Genomic DNA, 24,681 nt, shown 5'->3' on the forward strand with positions numbered 1-24,681 from the left:
CTCCAATACTTTGGCCACCTGATTCAAAGAACTGACTCATTAGAGAAGACCCTGATGCTGGGAAGGATTGAAGGTATGAAGAGAGGGGAACGACAGAGAATGAGATGGTTGGATGGCATCGATGGACATGAGTTTGAGCAAGCTGCAAGTGTTGGTAATGGACAGGGAAACTTGGCGTGCTGCAGCTTATGGGATTGCAAAGAGTCGGACGTGACTGAGTGACTCAAGTGAACTGAACTGAGTTGGTTCAGCTTTGTCTTGTAAAGATGGGAGTGATAACTTCTAAACTCTTCACATGTTGGAGTTCTTGGGTGGCCTTTTAAACTACTAATTAGTCCAGTGGGATGTAGGAAAGGTGAAAAAAGATCATCAGACAGCAGAGCCTGGACCACAAATTGGCCATATAATTCAGCATGTGTGTGTGCTCACTGGTGTCTGACTCTTTGCAACCTCATGAACTGTAGCCCACCAGACTCCTCTGCTCATCAGGCAAGAATACTGGAGTGGGTTGCCATTACCTCCTCCAGGGGATCTTCCCAACCCAGGGATTGAACCCATGTCTCTTGTGTCTCCTACATTGGCAGGTGGATTCTTTGCCACTGGTGCCACCTGGGAATCCCCTAATTCAGAGTAGGGAACAAAAGATCAGTTATCCAAGTGACTCTGTCTGTTACCAAAACAAATATGTCATTTCCTCTTGTAAACTTGGGGATGAAAGGGTTCAAAATTATAATACATGATTTATATACAAATGAAGGGTCTTTGATTTGAGAGAGTTCAGTGGTCTGCCCCCTCAACATTCTTCATATGATGTCAACGCTGACACCTCTGTAGCTGATTTCTGTGGGGACCGAACCTGGTCTCAGTCAAAGCAAACAGCCTTCTAAGGTCTTCATCAGAAAGATTATCTCAGACTTCCTGCTAGCCAGTGCCTTAATAACCCGCGAGAGAGGTCATACTCTAATATATTCAATATACCTCTCAGATGGTGGCTGTCTATTCACTCACTCCTTTTACAGTATTAAGTTCTACCCTAGGATTTGTGTAAGTGCCCTCAAGGCCACAGTTTATAGCCTTAGATTCGCTTTGTCCCTCCAACAGGAGTCCCCAACCTCTGGGATCTAATGCCGAATGATCTGAGGTGTTGCTAATGTAATAATAATACAAAAAAGTGCATAATAAACATGATGCGCTTGAATCATCATCCCAAAACCACCCCCACCACCGGTCTGTAGAAAACTTGTCTTCCACAAAACCAGTCCCTGGTGCCAAAAGGGTAAGGACCGCTGCACAAATATGATGCACAGTGGTGTAGTGCCTTGGGCTTTTTTCAAAGGCTGCCTCAAAAATCAAAATTCTCTTTTTACTGTAAAACTGAGGTCACTGAGAGCATACCATGTGTATACTTATGTACACAACCACACATGCACATTCCTTGTTTAACTGTCACTAACTCTGTCCATTGTTTTCCATAGTGTTTTTTTTTCCTCCTCTCCTCTCAAACAGCAATTTTTAATGCTGTCTAAAACACCAGTTGAAATAACCCTTTGCTACAGATGTTGGGAAATCCAGGTGGCCTTGGAAGTCCACCCAGAGGTCACCCCCCTGGTGGCAGTGAGACTGAGAAACCCCCTAAACTGAGTTGCCAGACCACCTGTTACACTTGGATAATTCAGAAATAGCTTTTCCCATTAATTCATGCCAGGCATGAACCAAATCCTAAATGAGGCATGTTATAAAGCATTTGGATTAAAAATAATGCCATTATACCCATATGCCTGCATTTTAAAATGTGCTCTCAGACAGTGTTGTAGCATCATTCCACAGTTTTCACTGCCATATGTATTTGACCTGTAGTGCACTATAAGCAGCTCTAAATGAGGGGTAAATGTTGTGAGGGAATCATTTTGTAAGTAGCTACAAACTGTGTACAAGTTTGAAGCACCCTGAACCTAAGGCTTCTGACATCCCACTGGTACACCATTTCAAGCCAAAGAATTAGCTCCCTTCAGCCCAAATTTTGAAAAACAAAAAATGAGCAGAAAAGTTTCTGAGGTTTTGCCTCCATCCTTGTACATGCCCAGTGACATCCTTGTCACACTCTTCCAAAGTCTTGAAAAGATGGCTGGCCATCCCTTCTGTGATAGCTCAGATGTTTCCAAGCTTCAGTATAGTCCTTCTAACCCTTTAAGTTACCTGGGTGCATATAAGTCTTTTTCAGTGCCTTCAATGGCGTGATAAGATATTGAGATCAGCTTTATAATGAGTTATTTTTGCATTCCTTGAAGCTCTGGTATCAAGCCTGACACAAAATTGGTATTTGGTGGGGTTATTCAATAAGTAATTGAACGGCCCATATGTGTGTCACATTTCAGTTTTCCTTAAGGAAAAACTATTTAGGAAGGGTGAAGAGTGTACATGTATGTGTGTTGGGGAAGTAACTTGGCCACGCTGACATCTGTAGCAGCGTGTACTGTATAATCAAGGTAAATAAGTCCAGTGTCTTCCACCCTTCCATCCAAAACCTTGCTTTTCTGGAAAGAAGTAGCAGAACCCAGTGTCTGTATTTATTTCCATGGTTGGTTCACCTTCTGCCTCAACCATGGCTTCTCCTCCCCTGGTGCTTCCTCGGACATTATCTTCTACTTTCATTGTGTAGTAATATGGGACAGACTGAAAGGCATAGATGATTTTCTGTTTAGCTCTATGCAATAACTGTTGGCTAAAAAACAAAACCAAAAAACAGAAGTTGTGGGTTTAATTATGTGTTAATTGCATCTGATGAACTCTATTTTTAAATTTATTTATTTTAATTGGAGGCTAATTACTTTACAATATTGTATTGGTTTTGCCATACATTGACATGAATCTGCCCCGGGTGTACATGTGTTCCCTATCTTGAACCCCCCTCCCACCTATCTCCCCATACCATCCCTCTGGTTCATTCCAGTGCACCAGCCCCGAGCATCCTGTCTCATGCATCGAACCTGGACTGGCGATTCCTTTCACATATGGTAATATACATGCTTCAATGCCATTCTCCCAAATCATCCCACCCTCGCCCTCTCCCACAGAGTCCAAAAGACTGTTCTATACATCTGTGTCTCTTTTGCTGTCTCGTATACAGGGTTATCATTATCATCTTTCTAAATTCCATATATATGCGTTAGTATACTGTATTGATGTTTTTCTTCCTGGCTTACTTCACTCTGTATAATAGGCTCCAGTTTCATCCACCTCATTAGAACTGATTCAAATGTATTTTAATTTCTGAGTAATACTCCACTGTGTATATGTACCACAGCTCTCTTATCCATTCGTCTGCAGATGGACACCTAGGTTGCTTCCGTGTCCTGGCTATTATAAACAGTGCTGCAATAAATATTGGAGTACATGTGTCTCTTTCACTTCTGGTTTCCTCGGTGTGTATGACCAGGAGTGCGATTGCTGGGTCATATGGCAGCTCTATTTCCAGTTTTTTAAGGAATCTCCACACTGTTCTCTGAACTCTTAAGAATCATATTTTAATATCAAAGCTGAATGATTATTGTGGTTTGAGTGTGTGGTGTGGAAACTACTTGATGAAAGTTATACTTGGTTTAGATAAAGGGCTGGCTTAATTTTAAAAATATGTATTTTTACAAGGAAGTAAACTTGGTGTCCCTTAAAGTACTGCTTTTCAATTCAGTTTGTGCATCAGAATTGCTTGAGAAGCTTTTAATTAATACAGACAGATACCTAGATCCAACTCCTGATTCAGGTTCTTTTGGTCTGAAGAAAGCTTAAGCTTTTTATACCACTGACCCTAGGTTACCAAGTAATTCATAATCATTCTCAGGAAAACTATTTATCTTTTCAGCCCTTTCTTTTAAATACATAGATAGTAATTTTCCCCAAAATGGCAAATATTCATGAAAAATCCGAAAGGGATGTGCTTTGCATTAGGGGAGCCTTCTTCATACAAACTAAGTTGGTAGCAAATAAGTTGCTGGCTGTCTGACTTCTTTTTAGATATTTGGAAAGATGTATCTTTTGTCAGAAAACCAACCAAATGACAACCAATGAATAGTGTGTTGAAGAAAGTAAGGGAGCTTTCACCTTCTTTAAAGTCATGGTTTACAATGCAGCTACTTCTGGGAAAAATATCCCAAGGTAAAAGGTAGCTATGAGGTTGTTTTATTATTTTTGAAAGAAGGATTTGATTAAAGAAAGTCATAGATTATTCATTGGATGCCAGACTCCTAAGAAAATCATAGAATGACCTTTCTGGCAGTAAGGAGAGACACAAAAACGATGGGCATTTGGAGATGCTTAGTAGGTCTCTCATTTGAAGCAGAAAGTGATAAACTTGGAAAGAAGGGCAAAATAAGATCATGATCATGGTGAACTGTCAAGAATTAGGTCATTATGAAGAGTTGACTCACTGGAAAAGACTCTGATGCTGGGAAAGATTGGGGGCGGGAGGAGAAGGGGACGACAGAGAGTGAGATGGCTGGATGGCATCACCGACTCTGTGGACATGAGTTTGAGTGAACTCCGGGAGTTGGTGATGGACAGGGAGGCCTGGCGTGCTGTGATTCATGGGGTTGCAAAGAGTCAGACACGACTGAGCAACTGAACTGAACTGAACTGAATACATAAGCATTATTAGGATGCAAATTTAGATAATAAAAGACCAAAAGGTGAGTTTCAAGAGAGTAATTACTCATCCATGAATATTTATGTTTACATGTTGTCAGAGAGTGTACCTGTTCATATTGCTGATTTGGGTATTAGAGAGTTAAAGTGCTTACTCCTTGTGGATATTGTTTCCCTTCCCCCCAAGATTCTTTCTATCACCAAACCTTCCAAAGTTTGTGTTACTCTTTGAATCTCATTTTGGTAGTTAATGACAATCAGAAAAACAGACGGAAAGGCATTCTTTATTGGGAGTGGCAAAGATAAAGGAGTTGATACTTTTGGAAAGATGGAATAGACAGGCAGAGCATGACCATCCCATCAACAGTGCACCACACGGTGGGTAAAACGGTGTACCCGTCAGGATGTGCTCGGTTACCATGCAGAAGTAAACAACCTTATTTTTTAACATTTATTTATATTATTTGTAAAACTTGAAAAATATGACCTCATGATAAACACTTTTGGAAATACAGAACTACTTATATGAATCCAAAATAGTATAATTTTATGTTACATATGTATATATATAGTTTCATATGTTACAGAGGAGCTTTCTAAATAAGAACCTACATGGACCTTTATATTTGGGTCATTCAAGTTCTTTCAATTCTGAATAAGTTAATTTTGGTCCCACTAGACTTTCAATAACAGAGTTAAAGCTGTTTTTAAGAGATTTTTTAAAAAATTTATGTTAATAAAGAGTTCCTCAGAGATATTATACCTAGTTTTCCAAAAATAGTACCTATCTTCTTAATAATCTACAAGTCAGATTTTAGGCAGCAGCTGGTAAGAAGTTTAAGACACTCATTTCCATTTTTTCAGATTGTGAGGTTCTAGTGCTGGTCACTGCAGTTAACATATCCATCACACAGCATTATTTTTTCAAATATAACTTAGAGATTATCATTAAATGATGACTTCTGAAAGTTCCTGTTAAATGAAACTTTTTTTTTTTGAGATCTCTGAGCAGAAGAAGTAGAACTTCAACTCAAGCTTAACTCCTTATTTTCATCACGTTGCACACAACTCTCCAATTCAAACTGACTACCTTATTTTCAGTCATCTGCTTACTTGCCTGTAGTGTTGACATTGTTGATGGGTTCAAAGTAGTAAAACTGGCAATTCTGTATCTAATGCTAAAGTCCTAGGAGCAACAAAGGGAGGCTGAAATCAAATACTCATATACCTCAATTTTTGTAAATCATAATATATTTTTTGTTTTGTCTTGTCTTTTACCTTGGAGAAGAGTTTCTTTACTGCTATAGACAATTATACTCATCAGTATGTAGAAAGGTCTTGACCTTTCTTAAATATTCGACTTTTCCTTTAAAAATTAATCTTTATCTCATCAGGAGTCTGTTTTAAACTGATGTGAGCTAATTTATTTAAACTGTGAGGAAAAGGTATTATATCTTTTGGGCCCAGTGGAAAAATCAGTGTCCTAGAACTTACTGATGGCACCTTCAAAGTGATTCAGCTGACCAGGAAGTGTTGATTTCCACTTTGTGGTTTTAAGAGTAAGTGACAACGAAAGGATATTTCGAGACCCCGGGGGCAGTGAAAGTAGCAAATAAGCATGATGATCACAAAAGCTTGCTACATTGAGTAAAGAGAAACACACTGATGTAAAAGAGTTGAAATGTATAATAGGTAAAACATCCTATCACTCTTGATAGCAAAAACAAAAAATTGAGGAAGATGTGTATTCAGTGAGATGTTTGGGCTCTTTGGAGCTCCAAGGAAGCACAGCCACACTTGGATTGATGGTGGTTGGCTCTAAAGACCCATGGGAACCGGAAGGTGACAGCCAGTCATTTCTGCAACATCCTGGTGAGACTCTAGAAAGTGGCGTGAGTGCATGTATGGTAAATCTGGAGCTGTCACATCATCTCTTCTTAGGGGGCAGAATCCCTTGTTATCTGTGTTTCTGGTGAATTCAGCACACTTGTTCTCCTTCTAGTACCGTTGCCACCGCTTAGTTTTCTCTTCTTTCCTCTCTACTTCACTACTTGCTCTAGCTTGTGGCCTCAGCTTACTGACTGGTTATAGCATCCATTTTCTGCCCCTCTGCTATTTGCTAGCCCATCTGTTTGCCTTATTACAAGCTCTCCAAGAGAGATGATTTCCTTGGTCAGTTCAATTAAGTTCAGTTCATTGGCTCAGTCATGTCTGATTCTTTGTCACCCCATGGACTGTAGCACACCAGGCCTCCCTGTCCATCACCAACTCCCAGAATTTACTCAAACTCATGTCCATTCAGTCAGTGATGCCATCCAACCATCTCATCCTCTGTCATCCCCTTCTCCTGCCTTTCATCTTTTCCAGCATCAGAGTCTTTTCAAATGAGTCAGTTCTTCGCATGAGGTGGCCAAAGTATTGGAGTTTCAGCTTCAACATCAGTCTTTCCAATGAACACCCAGGACTGATCTCCTTTATAATGGACTGATTGGATCTCCTTGCAGTCCAAGGGACTCTCAAGAGTCTTCTCCAACACCACAGTTCAAAAGCATCAATTCTTCGGCACTCAGCTTTATAGTCCAACTCTCAAATCCATACATGACCACTGGAAAAACCATAGCCTTTGTTGGCAAAGTGATGTCTCTGCTTTTTAATATGCTGTCTAGGTTGGTCGTAACTTTCTTTCCAAGGAGTAAGTGTCTTTTAATTTCATGGTTGCAGTCACCATCTGCAGTGGTTTTGAAGACCCCAAAAATAAAGGCTGCCACTGTTTCCACTGTTTCCCCATCTATTTGCCATGAAGTGATGGGACCAGATGCCATGATCTTCGTTTTCTGAATAATGAGCTTTAAACCAACTTTTTCACTCTCCTCTTTCACTTTCATCAAGAGGCTCTTTAGTTCCTCTTCACTTTCTGCCATAAGGGTGGTGTCATCTGCATATCTGAGGTTATTGATATTTCTCCCAGCAATCTTGCTTCCAGCTTGTGCTTCTTCCAGCCCAACGTTTCTCATGATGTACTCTGCATATAATTTAAATATGCAGGGTGACATATACAGCCTTGATGTACTCCTTTTCCTATTTGGAACCAGTCTGTTTTTCTCTGTCCAGTTCTAACTGTTGCTTCCTGACCTGCATACAGATTTCTCAAAAGGCAGGTCAGGTGGTTGGTAGTCCTAACTCTTTCAGAATTTTCCATGGTTTATTGTGATCCACACAGTCAAAGGCTTTGGCATAGTGTGCTGTTGCTGCTAAGTCGCTTCAGTCATGTCTGACTCAATGCGACCCCGTAGATGGCAGCCCACCAGGCTCCTCTGTCCCTGGGATTTTCAGGCAAGAACACTGGAGTGGGTTGCCATTTCTTTCTCTTGGCATAGTCAATAAAGTCAGTAGATGTTTTCTGGAACTCTCTTGCTTTCTCCATGATCCAGCGGATGTTGGCAATTTGATCTCTGGTTCCTCTACTTTTCTAAAAGCAGCTTGAACATCTGGAAATTCATGGTTCACGTATTGTTGAAGCCTGGCTTGGAGAATTTGAGCATTACTAGCATGTGAGAGGAGAAGGCAATGGCAAGCCACTCCAGTACTCTTGCCTAGAAAATCCCATGGATGGAGGAGCCTGGTGGGCTGCAGCCCGTGGGGTCGCTAAGTGTCGGACACGACTGAGCGACTTCACTTTCACTTTTCACTTTCACACATTGAAGAAGGAAATGGCAACCCACTCCAGTGTTCTTGCCTGGAGAATCCCAGGGACGGGGCAGCCTGGTGGGCTTCCGTCTATGGGGTCACACAGAGTCGGACACGACTGAAGTGACGCAGCAGCAGCAGCATGTGAGATGAGTGCAATTGTGCAGTAGTTTGAGCTTTCCTTGGCATTGCCTTTCTTAGGGATTGGAATGAAAACTGACCTTTTCCAGTCCTGTGACCACTGCTGAGTTTTCCAAATTTTCTGGCATATTGAGTGCAGCACTTTCACAGCATCATCTTTCAGGATTTGAAATAGCTCAACTAGAATTCCATCACCTCCACTAGTTTTGTTCGTAGTGATGCTTCCTAAGGCCAATTTGACTTCAGATTCCAGGATGTCTGGCTCTAGGTGAGTGATCACACCATCGTGATTATCTGGGTCATGAGGATCTTTTTTGTACAGTTCTTCTGTGTTTTATTGCCACCTCTTCTTGTATCTTCTGCTTCTGTTAGGCCCATACCATTTCTGTCCTTTATTGAGCCCATCTTTGCATCAGTTAATCACTATTCAAGACAGATTATCCATCTTGAACTGGGCTCTTATGCCAGACCAGATGTGATTGCCTTTGGCAAATACCCATCTCAAGTCAAATTGCAGTGACCACAGTTTGGATAAGAAGCTTTCGTTTGCTCATTTAATGCATATAAATTAAAACTCCTCTTTTGTGCCAGGCAGAATGCAAGATGCTGGGATCACACCAGTCATCCAATAAGAATTATGAATCTTAATTTTTAGTAAGAGAAGAACAACATCTATGAACTAGATTAAACTAAAATGAACGTACATACAAAGAAACATAGGTTTGAAAGGCGCCTCTCAGAATGAGGCTGTTGCCGTGACAGTCTCAGTGCAGCTCTCCTGGGGGGAGCTTATAGTCCAGCAGGTGACTTTGTATGACCTGTTCAAGTAGTTTTGGTCAAGATAATTCACATATGTGGAATTTAAATGAGAAACAAGAAAGCAAAAAGTGAAAAACATATGTAGTCCATGTTATTTCCTTGTTGATACCGTCAGTCAAGTAATAGTTAAATGTCTTTTTTGTTGCTGTTGTTCAGTCACTCAGTTGTGTCTGACTCTTTGCGACCCCTTGGACTGACGCCCTCCAGGGTCTCCTGTCTTTCACTTTCTCTCAGAGTTTGTTCAGTTTCATGTCCACTGAGTTTGGTCAGGCTATCTAACCATCTCATCCTCTGTCAACCCCTTCTCCTGTTGCCTTCAATCTTTAAATGGCTTTAAGAATCAGGAACCAGAGATCACTTTAGGTGACATGTTTCTTTATAGTTGATTATGTAATTTAGGTAGGACCTTGAGAAACATTCCCTCATAAATTGGAAAGTCTTTCATAAGATGACAATCATAATCTTTTGTTTTTCAATTTTTTCTTGTTAAAAAGAGTGTTTTTGTTTTTTTTTACTAAGTTGAAAAAATATATAAGGGTAATACATGTTTGAGAATGTAGAGAGCTTTCAGGTACTTTTGATTGGTTTATTTTATTACTGATAATTATCATTTATTTCTTTGAAGATATCAAGAGGTGATACTGGATATAAGTGGTACATTAGAGCCTATCAACCCTGTTCCCAGATTTAATATACATTGAAAAAATGGTATCCATGAATTCGTATACTAATGCAGATTGTAGAGTACTTGATTAGTGATATTGTAATACTAACTACTTGATTTAGAATTCTGTTCTGCATGTCCTATTTCCCTATAACACTTTGCCTGAAAAAGAAATGAGAACCTATTTTCTACTAAACAAGTTTTTTCACTTGGATATAGTTTTAAAGATGTATTACATTTTATAAAAAGTTTCTCTTTTCTTCTTTTTTTTTTTTTTTTTTTGCAAACTTTTGAGATGGGAGCCATGTGGGTTGAATTCCTCCTTTCAAATTTTGTCTTTTATGGTCATTCCTGCATCTTGACCCCCTCTGAAATAATGACCACGGTAAACAGACTCAGAATTGGCAAGATACTCTGGAGAGTACTTGGTTCAAGATGTTGCCACTTCTGCAAGTTCTGTGTGTTTTCCTTATCCAAACTTTTGAAAGTTTGAGCGTATGAAAGGGAGAAACAGAAATGAGAGGGAACAAATAGAGCAAGAGAGGAAAGGGCTAGAAATTATAAATGTATTCTTTGTTTGCTATTAGAATAGTAGGGCAGTCTCTGGCATTACTTTACAAAACTGTCTTCACCAACAAGTCAGTAAAATATTATCATTATTTTTCTAATAGTAATAATGAAAAAAATATAAAAACAGATAAAAGACATATGCCAACAAAGTAAACCTCTCCAGACCAAACACAAAAGGCAGAAACAAAATATGCGCAGTTTGGCAGGCAGATCTAAGGGCATAGTGTGCTGGGATCAAAACCTGGAAGTAAGAAGAGATGTCCTGGAATTTATATCCTTTGGTTCTTTGAAACTAACAGTGCTCCTTGCGAAGGATGTAACTAGGGCGAGCTCACTGTGCAAACTGGTGAGTGGGATGGAAACTGATTGATGAGATCTTCCTATTGGCAGAGTCTAACTCTTAGGAGGCTACATTTCCTTTTATTGCTATAATAAATTATCACAAACTTAGTGGCTTAAAACAACACAGATATATTATCTTATATTTTGTAGGTCAGAAATCTAACATGGGTCTCACTGGGTTAGATCAAGGTACCAATAAGGTTGCACCCCTTCTGGAGGCTTCAGGCAGCAATCTGTTTCCTTGCTTTTTCCAGTTTCTAGAAACCACCTGCATTTCTTAGGGGCTTGGCCCATGCTTTCATCTTCAAAGTAGCAGTATAGCATAATCATATGTTTTTCACCAACTCTCTGCCTTTGTCACGTCACCTCCTCTCCTCTGTTTCCTCTTACCCTCCTGCATTCCTCTTTTTATTTCTTAAAGGAGTAATGACAGTAATATGACTGAATAAAGATACTTGATCATATTTTATAAAATAATAATAATCTTATCCAAAATGACAATAAATTAAAAGTTTAAAAATAAAACAGACAATGAATTGACACTCAAATTATACAGTTAATTCAGATGAAAATAAACTAAAATAATTATATTCATGATTGCCTAAGAGATAAATAGATAGCAGTTATTCAAAAAAAAGAATTATTAAGAAAACAATAAGAGGCCCTAAAAATACCTAAAGGAATGAACTTAGTGAATAAACTAAATTTTATTATTGGAGAAATTTTGTACAATATATAGAACAGGATCATTGTTTTGAATATGCAAATAATTCCTACTTAACAGGAAATAACCTAATTCAACATAGTAAAAATATTTAAACAGATAAAGAAACCAATAAGCACAGAGGTTTTCTCACCTTCATTAGTAATCATGAAAATATCAATTAGTTTTAGCCAAACAAATGGGTTTCGGGGCGAGCGTTTGGCTCCGCCGCGCCACACTGGGCGCTCGGTCTGTCTCAGCGGTGGGGAGCGAGCCAGGCCTCCCACCGCCGCACCGTATAGGGGTGTGTAGCCCCTGGCCAGGCCGCAGTCGGGGCAGGGGCGCAGACTAATCCCTGGGCAAATTCCCCAGAGACGTCTCTTCTAATCACTGCCTGGAAGTGAAGGCCTGGCTGTCAGTCTTTTGAGAAAGAACCTCTGTTATGCACCGTAAGCCATACTGGAAACTCCAGAAGAAAGGGCAACCTCTGGAAATTGACACGGAAACTCTGAGAACTATGAGCCACCAGTGGGCTATCAGCGATGAAAAATGCAAAGGTAGCTATATGAAATCAAGTGTCTTTCTTTCAGCCTCTCTTGGTAAAGCATCATCTCGAAAGCCTTTTGGAATCCTTTCTCCAAATGTTCTGTGCAGTATGAGTGGGAAGAGTCCTGAAGAGAGCAGCTTGAATGTTAAAACCAAGAAGAATGCACCGTCGGCAACGATCCACCAGGGTGAAGAAGGGGAAGGGCCGCTCGATATCTGGGCTGTTGTGAAGCCAGGAAACACCAAGGAAAAGATAGCATTCTTTACAGCCCACCAGTGCAGTAATAGAATAGGATCTATGAAAATAAAAACCTCCTGGGATATTGATGGGAGAGCTACGAAAAGAAGGGAAAAATCAGGGGATCTTAAAAAAGCCAAGATACAGTTAGAAAGGATGAAGGAGGTCAACAGCAGATGCTACCAGCCTGAGCCTTTTCCATGTGACATCGAGCATTGTTCTGTGCATTATGTGAGTGATGGCGGGGACAGCATGTATGCCGGGAGGCCTCTTTCGGTCATACAGATGGTTGCCTTCCTTGAGCAAAGAGCCAGCGCTCTGCTAGCCAGTTGTGCAAAAAACTGCACTAACTCACCTGCTGTGGTGCAGTTTTCCGGGCAATCCAAAGGTGCACCCCCCGCCCCTGAGCCTTTGCCCACCCCAGGAGCATGTGAAGAACCTGCAGAAAGGAGAAATCCTGAGGTTGGTGAACCACAGAGCGAGGCCGTCCGTGTCCTTGACATGGTAGCCAGGCTGGAGTCCGAGTGCCTGAAGCAGCAGAGCCAGCGGGAGACTGGGAGCCTCTCGAGGAATAACAGCTTTCGCCGCAATGTGGGCCACGTGCTGCTTGTGAATGGCACCCAGGCTGAGGAAAGCAAAGCAGACAAGGCACCTTGGAGGTTCCTGGCACTCAGGTGAAAACTGTGGGGTCAGTATCTGTGGGCTGCAGCCCCTTAAGAGCTGACCGTTGTTCTCCTCAGGGGGACCAGGCCTGGGACGGTGCGCCTCGAGGCTGTCCCTCGTTGCCGGCAGGTATGAGTCTGCACACAGACAGTGCAGAATTAGAGCCAGATCAGCAGACTGCTATGAAAAGCAGCAACAGGCACGATGTGGAAATGACAGAGGAACTTGTTGGGCCACCTTTTCCTCCTCTCACCTGTCTCCAAGCCATTGAATTGTCCACAGATGCTGTTGATGGCATTCGTGAAGAGCTTGTGCCACTTGCTAACCAAAATCCTGATCAGCGCAAAAAAGAATCTTTGTGCATTAGTATCAGTGTCCAAGGTAGAGAAAGACCAGCCTTCCAGTTCGGAGTCCTATGAAGACCCACTTCCAGGGATGTTTTTTTTGCCATCTGGTCAGCACCAGGCAGGCTATTCCCAGTCAAATGAAAGCACAACAGAAGAGTCTTCTGAGGCCAGTCAGCTTGAAGAGGCTGCTGAAGGTGACAGTGCATCTGAGGAAAAAAGTGTCTCGGTTGATTCATTTGTCCCACTGGCCTCTCCTGTGGAAAGTACATTACCAATGCTTGAGGCATCCAACTGGAAGAAGCAGGTGTCACATGACTTTCTGGAGACCAGATTTAAAATCCAACAGCTTTTGGAGCCTCAGCAGTATATGGCTTTTCTGCCCCACCACATCATGGTGGAAATCTTCAGGTTACTTCCTACTAAGAGTGTTCAGTTCAGTTCAGTTCAGTCGCTCAGTCGTGTCCGACTCTCCGCGACCCCATGAATCACAGCACGCCAGGCCTCCCTGTCCATCACCAACTCCTGGAGTACACTCAAACTCATGTCCACAGAGTCGGTGATGCCATCCAGCCATCTCATTCTCCGTCGTCCCCTTCTCCTCCCGCCCCCAACCTTTCCCAGCATCAGAGTCTTTTCCAGTGAGTCAACTCATCTCATGAGGTGGCCAAAGTATTGTAGTGGCTCTTAAATGTACCTGCTGCTATTTCAAGTTTATCATTGAATATTACAATATCAGGCCAGCAGATTCTCGCTGGGTTCGGGATCCACACTACAGAGAGGATCCGTGCAAGCAGTGCAAGAAAAAATACATGAAAGGGGATGTGTCCCTGTGCCGGTGGCACCCCAAGCCCTATTGCCAGGCACTGCCCTACGGGCCGGGATACTGGATGTGTTGCCACCGGTCTCAGAAGGGCTTCCCTGGCTGTAAGCTGGGGCTCCATGACAATCACTGGGTCCCCGCTTGCCGTAGCTTTAATCAGGCAATCCGTAAGAAAGCAAAGGGGACAGAAACTGAAGAGGAGTATTGAAGTGTATGTGCAAGGCAACAGGCCGATTTCAAAAACCACAAACCGCCACCTAGATGCACCATTTCAGGAAGTGTCCCTCTCAGAGCCGCCACGCCAGGAGAGTCTCTGCTACTCCATCAGGACCACCACTGCTCAGGCAGCTTCAATCTCTGAATTTAGGATCTGTATAAGAAAACTGGTCTTGTCATTTTACAGTGATGCCTCGCGTTTGATTCAGGGTTGTACCCCACGGTTTGACTTACCTGGCTGTGAATAACTATTCCTGTTTTCCCACATCAAATCCTTGAGGACGAAGAGTTGCCACCATCAAGAACGTTCAGCAGAGTTCATCACAGACTATGCAGGCAATCTCTGAAAAGGGGTTCCGGGAATGTTTCGAGCACTGGCTGGCCCCGTATTTGAAATAAGTGAATAGTGTCCTATGAAAAGAATAGCAGTACTCTTGGATGAAAAGTATGCTTATAAAGGAAAAGTCAGGCACCTTACTTAGACCTTGTATGCTTGATCTGTGAGGTTGATGTTGTGATTGGAGATGGATTTCATGCCTGTGGTGTTTACAGTGTATATAGTGGTTGTGTTTTCCTAGGGCTATGAAAGTGCACATTAAACCCGAGCGCCTTTAGTTTAGATGAGTGCTTTTGGCCCCTCTGTAAATAACAACATTAAAATCCAGTTGTAAATAGTGGACGCAGACTGAACATAGTCACCACAATGCAGCTAGGATAGTGTTGCATTTACAATCGTGTGGGTTGTTTTGTTTTTTTTTGGGTTGGGGGGGGTCTCATCTCAAATTTGTATATCCTGTATAAAATATGAATGTTTCCCAAATAAACTATGAATGTTTCTGTATAATATATGAATGTTTCTGAGAAGAAACTCTAAATAGTTAAGAGGTTAACCTGTTGAAAGGATACCAAATAATGGTTTAACTGGACAACCCAAAAATTAGCGTAGAGAACAATCCTTTGTTATATTTTAGTGATTCACCAAGAATGAGAGAATATATAGTCAGATTATAACATTTTTGTCTATTTGATTCTTTCTGTCTGGTTACAAATTTTTTTTAACTTCAATAAAAACATGCATCAATGTATGGCAAAACCAACCAATATAATATTGTAAAATAAAAAAAAAAAAGAACTGAAAAAAAAAACATGCATCTTAAGTGGAAAAAAAAAAGAAAATATCAATTAAACAACATACATGTACTGTACCATGTTCTACTGAATAGACTTAAAATTTTGAAGTCATTTTTAAGGTTGATGGCACAGGTACACTTTTATATTGAGTAAATCTAAAACCTCATCACCCTCAAATTTGACCTTTTGGTGTTTCCCCTAGAGAGATACTCATGCACATGTATCAAAAGACATGCGTGATATTGTTTTTTTTTTCATTGATTTTTATAATAGAGAAAAATTGATGACAGAAATAGGCAAAAGTTAACAAAAGAGGAGTAAATAAACATGATGTGAAAAACATATAATGAAATTAAATGAAATGCACTAGATTTATGTGTTTCAGCATATGGGGGAATGTAAAAAATATTACTGAATTTACATGGGTACATATTCATATATATGTGTGTGTTTTAAAAATTACTTGAAAGATATAAACCAAATTTTTAATAGTATTTACATCAGTATAGTGGAGGAATGGGTCAGCAATGGAAGTTGTTATTGAAGAGAACTTGAGCTTTATGTGTGATTTATTTTGGTTAAAAATATACCTAAATTCATATTAGTTTTTAAAGCACACAAATGAGGGTAAAAGATGTTAATTATTAAATTGAAAAAGTGATTAAATCTGGCAGCTGGCATTACAGGTGCCTCTTATGTGCTTTTGAAATTTATAAACATATTTTCAGGGTAATTTTACCAGAAGAAATTTTAAAAAAGCTTAACATTAACTTTAGAAAGTACAGAGTCAATATGAAAATTAGTGAGCAGAGGAATTTATACCAAAAGCGGAATAAGAAGACAAAGAGATTCAAAATGACACATAAGGGAATAATTAGGAGACAAGGAACATAGCTTGTGAAGTTCCAATGTTATTTTATTATTTTATAGGAAATGAATAAGAAAGTGTTAGGGGAGCAATATTTGAAATGGTAATGTCTGAGAATTTTCCAGAACTGAAAAGTACAGGAATCCACTGTTTACGTGTGCACATCGAATGTCCATTAGGACCAAATCCATATCTAGAAACATCAAGTTTAATGAGAACATCTTATTAGCTACCAGAAACCAAAGGAAGACTACCTACTAGAAACTGAAGACAATTAGAACAACAACAAATTTGTCACAGCAAGAATTGATGCCAGAAAACAATAGAGGGATTTCATGAAAGCACCAAGGTTAAGATCTGTCAACCTCAAACTCTGTGCTTAGCTAAACTATTATTAAGAAGGTAAAATAAACGTATCTTGTGACATTGAAGAACCGAGGCCATGTTTTCCCCATAAATTCACTTCAAGGGTGGGAGGCTTCGAAAGCAAGAAGAAAAGTGAAGCCAAGTGACCAGAATGGATTTAAGTAGCAATGCAGTTTTTTTTTTTTCTTTCCTCTTCTCTCAAAAAAGATAAAGCTTCTATTTGAGTCAATCTGATTTCCAGTATTTTTCCTTTAGAAATCAAGTAAGGAAAACTTGTATTCTACTCCTGAAAGTTTATTCTTGATACAACTTTATGAGAAGTTCAGAATAAGTCAACTGACTATAGTATAAGTCAACTATTTGATAAAATTGATGTAGCTCATGCCAGTATACAGAAACTGGCAGTCTTTGATTCTAAAGCAGACTGACATAGAAAACAATGTAAAATGACATGTAATGTTACTTTCATTACCAAAAAAGAAGAGCTAGACATTTAAGTAAGTATACAGATACTCTGTATACAGGGTACTAAGATTTTCTTTCATTTGAAGTTCTTTTTGGCAAGCATCTTCCCTGTTTATTAATAGAAGGCAGGAAAGTTGTGGCATTTTCAAAGGGGCTTGTGAGGAAAATGTAGTGCAGAAAACCAGCTACTGGCTACATGAGGGTTGTCAATATTTTCATACAAATGCTTATGAAAAGGAAATGGAATCACCCCTAATTCCAATGTAATGTGCCAGATTACTAAAGGAAATCTGTTGTGTGGTACATAATAAGAACTCAGTGATTATATGTTGAGCTGATAATAAATAATATCTTTCTGTTCTGACCTATTAAACTTATTTTTAAGATCAAGAGTAATTGATTCATTTTTATATTATTCATCTATTATACAATGATGGTGAAGGACAGGGAAGTTTGGTGTGTTGGAGTCCATGGGGTTGCAAAGAGTCAGACATGACTGAGCACCTGAAAAACAACAGAACAACAGATTCATATGATTATAAGTAAAATTAAATAAAAGATAGCCACGCATGAAAAATGTTATAAACTCAGGACTATAAGTATACCAGTTGTGTACACAGGCACTTTTTCAGGAACAAACAGTGAACTTTATGTTCTTTTGAGAACTTTAGAGTTCTATATAAATGCAAGATGATTTACTGTTATTACACCAGCATTAAAATTGTGATTTTTCTGGGGAAATCTTCCATATTGTTTCGAACTAAATTATTTATAGTTATCAAGTGAACTCTCAATTAAACATATTTATTTAGAACTATGGATCATATATAATACAGAATGAGTTGTTAAAACAAATAGTATTTAGGACTAGGCCTTGGTAATGTTTTCAACTGGGATGATTTCACAAATTTAAAAAATAGGATTTGTCATAACTAAATACAGTATAAAGAGACCAACAGTTTTCTGTGCCTTGAGAAACAAGAATTCAATTTGATAGAAAAAGAAAAGAGAGCCAGGAAGGTCTTAAACAGAATATTTATTCAGCCCTGTATCACTTGGTTAAAAAAGAGATGTGGTGATCCTTGGGAACGTCCATGCAGACAACTGCAGATGACTTTGAGAAACTATCCACTGTAGATTTTGTTGTCACTGAGCCTTGACAGCCACTTTAAATCTTTTCTAATGCAATTTCTATTCCACCAAGCAGATGAACAATTTTGTTCATCAAAACTGAAAAGAATTGTTTACTATATAATATAGAAATATGCCTTATTCCTCTACTTTCTAGCAGTTTAATGCCTTATATTTTCTAGTTAGGTGATCCCAACCATTGAAGCTTTATCATTACAGAGGTGGGGATGGAGCCATGAATATGAGATATGGTATGTTTTAACAGTATTCAGGTTCTGACTAGAGTTTGACTGAAAAGAAGTAACTGAGTTGGTATTTTCTTCTTTGTTGCCTACTCTCTCCATGCACCTCTTAATATGATTATGACTTCAACCTCAGAGAGTCTGAGGAACTTGTCCAAGACCACACGGCTAGAACATGACCCACCTGGGGTATATAAACAAGGGTCATTTTCAGGGTGAAAACAGGAAATATTTTACATTTTGAGCATGTTCATATAAGTTAAAAAATTAAAAAATACTGTATAACTTCAAAGCCTAATTTTCACATTTTATCATATTGTCCCATCACTATACCCTTAGTTCAGTGTAAAGAACATATGATGATTAATTTTCTTGTTAGTTTCTCATGACCATAAATACTATGAAAAATAATGACAGATGCCATCTTTTTCTATTTTACATTTAATAATAAGAAAACAGATTGTCTAAAGAAAAATCTAGCTACCTTTTAATAACTTATAGCCATGTTAAAATGTCTATCAATATAAGATAAGGGCTTCCTAGGTGGCACTAGTGGTAAAGAACCTGCCTGCAATGCAGAAGACACCAGACACAGTTTCCATCTCTGGGTTGGGAAGATCCCCTGAAGGAGGGCATGTCTATCCACTCCAGTATTCTTGCCTGAAGAATTCCATGGATAGAGGAGCCTGATAAGGTCACACAGAGTCAGACAGGACTCAAGTGACTTGGCACGCATGCATAAGATAAATGAAAATATATTATTATTTGAATAGTAACATTTGCCTAATTCACATATTCCCAAGAATTTATCAAACTAATGCTTTGGGCTAGAAATAACACAATCAAACACAGGTTTATAATTTAGAACCTAGTGGTCTGGTAAACCCATGTGTGTTATGATGGATATAGGAGGGCATTTAAGTAATGTTTTAATATGATCCATCATATGGAAATGTGTGAAGGCAGTTCCAGTCTTTTATGAGGACATAGCAATGTCACTGTCATATAGAACAGTGAAATGATTATTGTTTTCTCCGTCAGACAGATGCAATGCTAATAAAAGATAAACATATTGATATATTGGACCCTAAAAATATAACTGATATCCAAAACTGTGAAATTTATGTTTCAGAATTATTTTATAGGTTCAGTTCAGTTCAGTTCAGTTCAGTTCAGTCGCTCAGTCGTGTCCGACTCTCCGCGACCCCATGAATCACAGCACGCCAGGCCTCCCTGTCCATCACCAACTCCTGGAGTACACTCAAACTCATGTCCACAGAGTCGGTGATGCCATCCAGCCATCTCATTCTCCGTCGTCCCCTTCTCCTCCCGCCCCCAACCTTTCCCAGCATCAGAGTCTTTTCCAGTGAGTCAACTCGTCGCATGAGGTGGCCAAAGTATTGGAGTTTCAGCTTTAGCATCAGTCCCTCCAATGAACATCCAGGATTGATCTCCTTTAGAATGGACTGGTTGGATCTCCTTGCAGTATAAGGGACTCTCAAGAGTCTTCTCCAACACCACAGTTCAAAAGCATCGATTCTTCGGCAATCAGCTTTCTTCACAGTCCAACTCTCACATCCATACATGACCACGGGAAAAACCATTGCCTTGACTAGACGGACCTTGGTCGGCAAAGTAATGTCTCTGCTTTTTAATATACTATCAAGGTTGGTCATAACTTTCCTGCCAAGGAGCAAGCGTCTTTTAATTTCATGGCTGCAATCAGCATCTGCAGTGATTTTGGAGCCCAAAAAAACAAAGTCTGACACTGTTTCCATTGTTTTTCCATCTATTTCCCATGAAGTGATGGGACCAGATGCCATGATCTTTGTTTTCTGAATGTTGAGCTTCAAGCCAACCTTTTCACTCTCCTCTTTCACTTTCATCAAGAGGCTTTTGAGTTCCTCTTCACTTTCTGCCATAAGGGTGGTGTCATCTGCATATCTAAGGTTATTGATATTTCTCCCAGCAATCTTGATTCCAGCTTGTGCTTCTTCCAGCCCAGCGTTCCTCATGATGTACTCTGCATATAAGTTAAATAAGCAAGGTGACAATATACAACCTTGACGTACACCTTTTCCTATTTGGAACCAGTCTGTTGTTCCATGACCGGTTCTAACTGTTGCTTCCTGACCTGCATACAGGTTTCTCAAGAGGCAGGTCAGGTGGTCTGGGATTCCCATCTCTTTCAGAATGTTCCACAGTTTATTGTGATCCACACAGTCAAAGGCTTTGGCATAGTCAATGAAGCAGAAATAGATGTTTTTCTGGAACTCTCTTGCTTTCTCCATGATCCAGCGGATGTTGGCAATTTGATCTCTGGTGCCTCTGCCTTTTCTAAAACCTGCTTGAACATCTGGGAGTTCACGGTTTACATACTGCTGAAGCCTGGCTTGGAGAATTTTGAGCATGACTTTACTAGCGTGTGAGATGAGTGCAATTGTGCGGTAGTTTGAGCATTCTTTGGCATTGCCTTTCTTTGGGATTGGAATGAAGACTGACCTCTTCCAGTCCTGTGGCCACTGCTGAGTTTTCCAAATCTTCTGGCATATTGAGTGCAGCACTTTCACAGTTTTCCAAATCTTCTGGCATATTGAGTGCAGCACTTTCACAGCATCATCTTTCAAGACTTGAAATAGCTCAACTGGAATTCCATCACCTCCACTAGCTTTGTTCGTAGTGATGCTTTCTAAGGCCCACTTGACTTCACATTCCAAGATGTCTGGTTCTAGGTCAGTGATCACATTATCATGACTATCTTGGTCGGGAAGATCTTTTTTGTACAGTTCTTCTGTGTATTCCTGCCACCTCTTCTTAATATCTTCTGCTTCTGTTAGGTCCATACCATTTCTGTCCTTTATCGAGCCCATCTTTGCATGAAAAGTTCCCTTGGAATCTCTAATTTTCTTGAAGAGGTCTCTTGTTTTTCCTATTCTGTTGTTTTCCTCTATTTCTTTGCATTGATCACTGAGGAAGGCTTTCTTATCTCTCCTTGCTATTCTTTGGAACTCTGCATTCAGATGCTTATATCTTTCCTTTTCTCCTTTGCTTTTCGCCTCTCTTCTTTTTACAGCTATTTGTAAGGCCTCCTCAGACAGCCATTTCGCTCTTTTGCATTTCTTTTCCATGGGGATGGTCTTTGTCCCTGTCTCCTGTACAATGTCACGAACCTCCGTCCAGAGTTCATCAGGCACTCTATCAATCAGATCTAGTCCCTTAAATCTATTTCTCACTTCCACTGCATAATCATAAGGGATTTGATTGAGGTCATATCTGAATGGTCTAGTGGTTTTCCCTACTTTCTTCAATTTAATTGCAAAATTTATTATCAAATGAATTTTTTAATTATCAAATTAATTTTTTAATCAAAGGTATCTAAGTAGTGTGTGTGTATCTATCAATCTGTGTTCATGTTCCTTAGTTCCAAGTTGGCTTCTAAAACAGCTATAACTAATCTAAATGACAAATGAAATAAAAACATGTCCAATGCTTATGAAAAGAATTATTTAATATAGTGGACATTAGATGCTTTCTTAGTAAAAGATCTAAAGGTGAAAAGGCTCAACAGTTTGACCTTTGCTCTGCTCTTACCTACTGGTTAAATACAATTACACTGGTGAGTTTACCTTGATATCTTTTCTGCCAACACATGACTACTAAAAGTAAGGGGGTGTTGAGAATTTGGACACAGTTGTTCAGATTGCTAAGACTTTTATGGTAGTGTTACGTGACTCCTTACTTCTAGCTCTCAGTTATAAAGAGGGCATTAATAAGCATGAAAACATCTACAATTTCTGCTTTATTTCCTAAATACTAGGCTGATTTAATACTAAGTCTGCCAAAGATCACAGCCTTGAACAAAAGAGTTAGATGAGTATCACAGAATACCAGGAAGGGGTTCCATTCTTGAGCCACGGAAACCTCCACTGACAAATGGTATTGAGTACTAGATTGCACTGAATAAATTGCCCACAAACAGTTGTGATAAGAGCTTCTAATCTTATACTTGAACCGCTTTATTGTACTTGTATAAATGAAAGCAGGAGAAAATATATGAAAAAGCTTGTGTATCTTGCTTTTCATCCCAAAGATATATGTAAAATCATTTGTCTAAGCAGTTACTCTTGAGCATACTTTTCATATTGTGATGCTGATTTGAAGTTCCTAAATATTCCAGAGTTAGAATTTAAAACCTGTACCTGAGGACAGGTATTCTCAAACTATTAAATATATTGAAGCTTGTCCCTAATGCCCTTTTTTGTAGGCTAGAATACATGAAAATAGATTAGTTCCTAGTAGCTACTATGCATCCATTAGATCCATCAAGAGACCTGAGAACATTTGGTATCAAGGAAAATACAGCACTTTATTTCTAGTTAGATTGCAGTTTTTTCCTTGTTGTTCTAATAGATGCCTTTCTAATCTTGTTTCTTTAATCTGTAGCTATTGTCTACTCTTTTATCTTGTATATTTCCCCTCCCATATATAAAGTATATGATGTACAGACATGTACATTGCCATGTATAATGGCAACGTAGAACTCTCCCAGTTGCATTTCAGTAGCTGTGTGTGGCGTTCTGAGTTTCTGAGAGAGGGTGAGAAAAAGAGAAAGGATAAAAAGAATGGGTTTTTCAGTGCTAAATGATCATAGTATTTATGTCCCTTCTTCCTGTGATGACACTATATTCTGTAATTCTTGTCTCATAATTCAGAGCCCCTAGAGGTCTTGAAATTAAATGACGCTGCTTTTTATTATTCAGCTTATTCAGTGAATAATTATTCAGCAATATTCAGTATATATCAAGTACTGTTCTTAACTGTAAAATCTGGCAAGACTCTTTGTTCCTGTTTCTCCCCAACTCCAATAAATTTACAAATAAATAATTGTTTTCTAATAGGTCTGTTATACTGGTCTGTTTCTTGAAAATTTGTTTTTCCCTATGAAATGAGGCTTCTGTTTGGTAAAATGAGAGAAAGGAAAGGTGAATATCCTGAGGCACTTTCTTGACCATATAGGAACTTGCATTGAGTTGTATGAAAGTGTTACCTGGTTAAAAAAAAAAAAAAGGAAAGTGGTTTTTTTGTTTGTTTGTTTTTTGTACTTCATCATCCATCAGTTCCTGGAACTTCTCTGTAACAGTGAGATGATACCAGCAATAACCATTTAGGTAGATCCATGTAAAAATATCATTTGGGGAATTGTGTTTATGATTGTGGTAGTAACGAAACCATATTGCAAGAGAAACTGACTTATGTCTAACCACCTTGCTTTACTGTCCTGGCCTTACTATCTTAGAAACCTAGGTAAGATAATATGCTATTTTAATAGGTTAAAAATGCCTCCTAATGGGTTAAATGCACCTGGACTGGAAAAGCCATACATATTTTTGCAAATTTTGAAGTTATGGGCTTCCTTGGGCATAGGGACTCTTTTTTTGTTTTGTTTTGTCGTACCACGTAACATGTTAGATCTGAGTTCCACAACCAGGGACCAAACCACATGCCTCCTGCAGTGGAAGCATGGAGTTTTAACTGGGGAGGTCCCCTGTAGGGACTCTTGATATGGGGCATGCCCCTTGGAGGACTTTGGAAGCTATGCCAGTGGGTTGTTTCAAGCAACATTTGTATCTATGAGGAGTGAGACTTCTAATCTAGGGCAGTTACCCAACTGCCTGATGCATTAATAGAACTGTTTCCTTGAACCTGAACTGCGTCATCTGGGAAAGGCTCGCTCTCAGAGGGCTGTGTGAACTCTCATTTACTTGAACTGCTGCAAGAATTCTGATGGAGAGTCTTCTATCGTCTGACTTCTGTCTTCTCAGTAGACTTGGGGCAAGTGTGACTGTCCCAGTCTTGAGACTCTGAATGTTTAGTTGACTGTAAGAAGAACCCCTGGGCATTACAGTGATCTTTCTCTACTCTTCAAATATGCAGCTTCATTCTCACCCTCTCTGTTATCCTTTATACAACGAAAAGACTAGAGTAGGGTTTTTCCAAGTGTGGACTTCAGATAACCCTCAGCAGAATCACCTAAACTCCAGATTCTTGGGTCCCACCTTAGAACAATGAAATCAAAATCTTTGG

General features: G+C 39.5%; 2 protein-coding genes across 2 annotated transcripts in view; both read left to right on the forward strand.

The window, feature by feature from the left end:
* Window positions 1–24,681, forward strand: part of IL1RAPL1 (interleukin 1 receptor accessory protein like 1) — a 712,082-nt gene that overhangs the window by 272,669 nt on the left and 414,732 nt on the right. The window lies entirely within an intron of this gene.
* Window positions 12,007–14,386, forward strand: LOC129534972 (F-box only protein 34-like). The gene is given in 4 exon segments (XM_055393508.2): window positions 12,007–12,988; window positions 12,991–13,381; window positions 13,383–13,790; window positions 14,029–14,386. Coding segments are annotated over 4 exon segments (2,139 nt in total).

The sequence above is a fragment of the Moschus berezovskii genome, chromosome X (assembly GCF_049115385.1).
Source record: "Moschus berezovskii isolate FMDL1 chromosome X, NW_MosBer_1.0, whole genome shotgun sequence".
NCBI classification, from domain to species: domain Eukaryota; kingdom Metazoa; phylum Chordata; class Mammalia; order Artiodactyla; family Moschidae; genus Moschus; species Moschus berezovskii.